This window comes from Myxocyprinus asiaticus, chromosome 25 (assembly GCF_019703515.2).
Source record: "Myxocyprinus asiaticus isolate MX2 ecotype Aquarium Trade chromosome 25, UBuf_Myxa_2, whole genome shotgun sequence".
Classification (NCBI taxonomy): Eukaryota; Metazoa; Chordata; class Actinopteri; order Cypriniformes; family Catostomidae; genus Myxocyprinus; species Myxocyprinus asiaticus.
This window is the reverse complement of record NC_059368.1, coordinates 321,470-325,000: the sequence shown is the minus strand read 5'-3', so window position 1 is coordinate 325,000 and position 3,531 is coordinate 321,470. Positions and strand designations below refer to the sequence as shown.

The window sequence follows — 3,531 nt, the reverse complement described above, 5'->3', positions numbered from 1 at the left end:
GTCTTGGGTAAAATGAATGATAGGCTACATCAATGTTTTAGCTTAGAATTTCATCACTATATTCGGCATGTACAGGTCTTGTAAATGGTCACTATTTCATTTAAGATCCTTTTAAGAATTGTTAAGCACATTTTTAAATTCACTAGTTCATTTGAAATGGTCCAGTGTAACAAGTGAATATTTAAATGCATGTATCTCAATTACTATGAGTTTAAAAAAGTTGCATGCATCGTAATTATAAGTGACCAATAACATGGCTTTAATGTGTGTTTTCAGTGACCCCACATCATAATAAATAGACCAAACAAATTATATTTAAACAAAATATCAATACATTATGACTGCATAATGATATTTAAAGTTTAATTTATTTTCAATATTTATTAAATATTCCCTTGTGGTTCATAAGAGATCATCTAAATATTCCATACACTGTGCAGAATACAATGCAGAAACAAGACAAATGTAGTGCAAAACAAACAATGAAACGGCACGCTGGAACAGATGTAAAGAAACAGGTATGAAGAAACAGCAGCTAGCATTATACAGGGGCACACCGCACCTGCAATGGCAAATTTAATATGAATACACAAAAACATACAGTTGGAATCCTTTATAAACCACCCCATTAAAGCCTAAATACAGTAAATGCCTTACCTTCAGTGAGAAAGGCTCTTATACACAAAGCTCATCACATCAACGCACTTCAACCTAATAATATATACAGATGAATATTGGTACGGTGGGGTACAAGCGCAAGAACAATAAGCAAATATGCAACTAACCAGGAGAGAGAGAACAAAGCTTCAGTGTTGATCCTGCTGCTTCACTTGCAAACAAAATGCAAAAGAAGCACTAAATAGTTTACAGGGAAGATAACAAACACAACGTCCTCTTTATGAACACCATTTATCAATCAAATACTTAACGAGCACCAATCACAAGGGAGAGAGTCACATGTGCTCAATAACGGAGAATTGAGCACAATTGGGGGAAAAAATTGGCAAAACTTGTCACTAAATGTCAACGAGTGTTCGATGAAATGTATCTATTTTTACTAGGCAATAATAGTGGAAATGTTCAATAGGTTTTTGTAGTCAAGACTTTTGTTACTATCTATGAAGAGATTGACTTTCAAACATAAACTAACCCAGAGAAATATTCAGTGCACTTTTACATGCACTTACATGATTATGCTTAATAAGCCGGAAACATGTGTCATCACACCTTAAACGGTTTTCCTTTATCGAGATAAGATCATAAACGGTTCAAGCATAAACCGACTGGCACATGTATATTTTTACCCTGATTTTGTGCTGCATATAAACCTCTTCACCGGCGTTCTTACTGGCTTATCCAATATGCGCAAGTGTTATGTGCACGACTGTTAATGCTTTCACGTCAAAAGCAGAGAATAATAAGTCTCATGTAAACTTACATTGTCAAGATTTTTAATTAAGCTGATTTGTGATAGTTATCAGTGTATTACTATGTATGTAAACATGCTCACAACTAGCCCCAGTCTCTTTTACCGACTGTAATAACCACGAAATAAATCACTAATATCTAGAAGACTGATAAAACTGAAATTTCTTGAGAACTGTTCATTATACTGGGCATTAAATATTTAGGAGCACTAAGCATTTTGTTGTAGGTAAATGTACATACAGTCAGTTTGAGAGGTGCAGATAATGTTGATGTTTCCTAAAGCAGCGTGTTAGTTCACATCACAGACTACAAGTCAAGCGTGTCCAGCAGCACATGATCAGTCCCACATGGTCAGAAGTTCTGAGCGCCTTTAAACTGAAAGTCAAACTCACACTTCACTGCACTGATGCTGTCTATGCTCGGCTTGTTTCCAACCTGAGGGTGATTATTCGCCAGGGGAAAAGTTTCTGACCTCGGCAGTTCAGACACTCCATTCGCTGCGCCACAACCCTCCTGCAACTCTTTGCTGCTCTTCTTGAAGTCTGGAAAAGTGAATCTCCTCAACAATCTGCTGCTGAGTGCGCTGAACGAGCTGGAGCTCTGTGGTGAGACAGGGACGTCGAGGGTTTCAGTGTTTGGAGGGCTTTTCGACATGGTTTTGCTTTTGTGTAAAGACATCAGGTGACGCTCTGAGGTTCCTGAAGCCAGAGTGCTGGTCGGTAAACTACATCTCTTCTGGTAATAACTGTCATCAAACCGTCTGATGGGTAATTCAAACTGCAATTTCTTGGCTTTTTCAGCTTTATCTAGTTCCTCTTTGCCACTTTTCCCAATTGGAGTCAACAAAATGCCAAGAGGACCAGTCAGCGTTCCTGATGGAGGAGTTCTTGAAGGTGTTTTGGAGGGTCTAGGTGAGTAAAACACGGGCATGCTGAGGTCTCTGATCAAGGGGGGCAGGTGGCTGTTTGGACAGGTGGACAGTTGTTCTCCATGTTTGGGGCTCGGGGAGAGTTTCTGAGGAGGTTTGGGGGTCAAAACACCAGAGAACACGAGACCTTGAGGAGTTGATGGTGCTGAAGCATCACTTTCCCTCTCATATTCCTCAATAGAGCCCATCGACTGTATCCTGTTGCGTAAAATGAGGGACCTTTTACGACCTAAACTGATGGGAAGTTGTGTACCATCTTCAGGTAAACGTTTTCCTAGCAGAGTTGGATGGATCTCCTTGCTCAGAAGATGCTCCAGAAAAGACTCAGAGGACCTCTCCACATTATCATCGGCACTGACGTTCACAGCAGACAGTTTTTCAGCTAAGACATCCCCATCATGATGTCTCTTTGAGTTACTCACAAGCGCTTGTAAACAGTCAGTGTGTCCGAGATACTTGGCCACCTCAAAGGCAGAGTTGCCAACTTTGTTTTGCCGGTCTATCTGGAGTCCCAATCTTTTAAAAGCTCGGACCAGAAACTCCACGATGGCCGAGTGTCCAGCAACAGCCGCGTACATCAGAGCCGTGTTTCCCCAGATGTCGGCCACCTCCGGATCCGCGTTGTTTTTCACCAGGATCTTCACAGCGTCCAGGTATCCCATCTCACAGGCGTAACTGAGCGCCGTACGGCCGCTCTCGTCAGGGTGATTCACGTTTGCGCCTCTCTGCAACAGAAGATTCATGAACTTGCTCCTTGAGTGAGGATCCTGGAGAAACACGGCCGATATCAGAGGCGTCTGCGCTCCTTCAGTCTTTGAGTCGATGATCTTCCCATCCAGAGCATCTAGGATGAACCTGGTGAGGTGGACCTTGTCTTTAGAGATGGCGTCCAGAAGAATTTTAGTGTCCGTCTTGGAGCCGCTCCTGTCGGAGAGTTTCAGCATGCTGATGATAAAGATGAGGCTCTCTCCAAAAGCTCATCATTGAGATCTCCACGAGCTTTATACTGCTGTGCTTTGGAGTTGCCATGACAACACAAATATCATTATGAGACTTTGTTGTTCATAAGTGGCTCAGCATTAATGGAGTGGTTTTAATAAGGGCTTCAGAGAGCTCACCGACTGAATGATGTGAATATATTTGCCAATTACTGCATGTGATTATTTACTGGAACA

The 3,531-nt window shown here is 41.5% G+C and overlaps 1 protein-coding gene across 1 annotated transcript; it reads right to left on the bottom strand.

The window, feature by feature from the left end:
* Positions 1–1,779: 1,779 nt before the first annotated feature.
* On the bottom strand, positions 1,780–3,300 carry LOC127415556 (ankyrin repeat domain-containing protein 34B-like). The gene has a single exon (XM_051654341.1). It carries the CDS (start codon positions 3,298–3,300, stop codon positions 1,780–1,782), a length of 1,521 nt encoding a protein of 506 aa, XP_051510301.1.
* Positions 3,301–3,531: the final 231 nt, after the last annotated feature.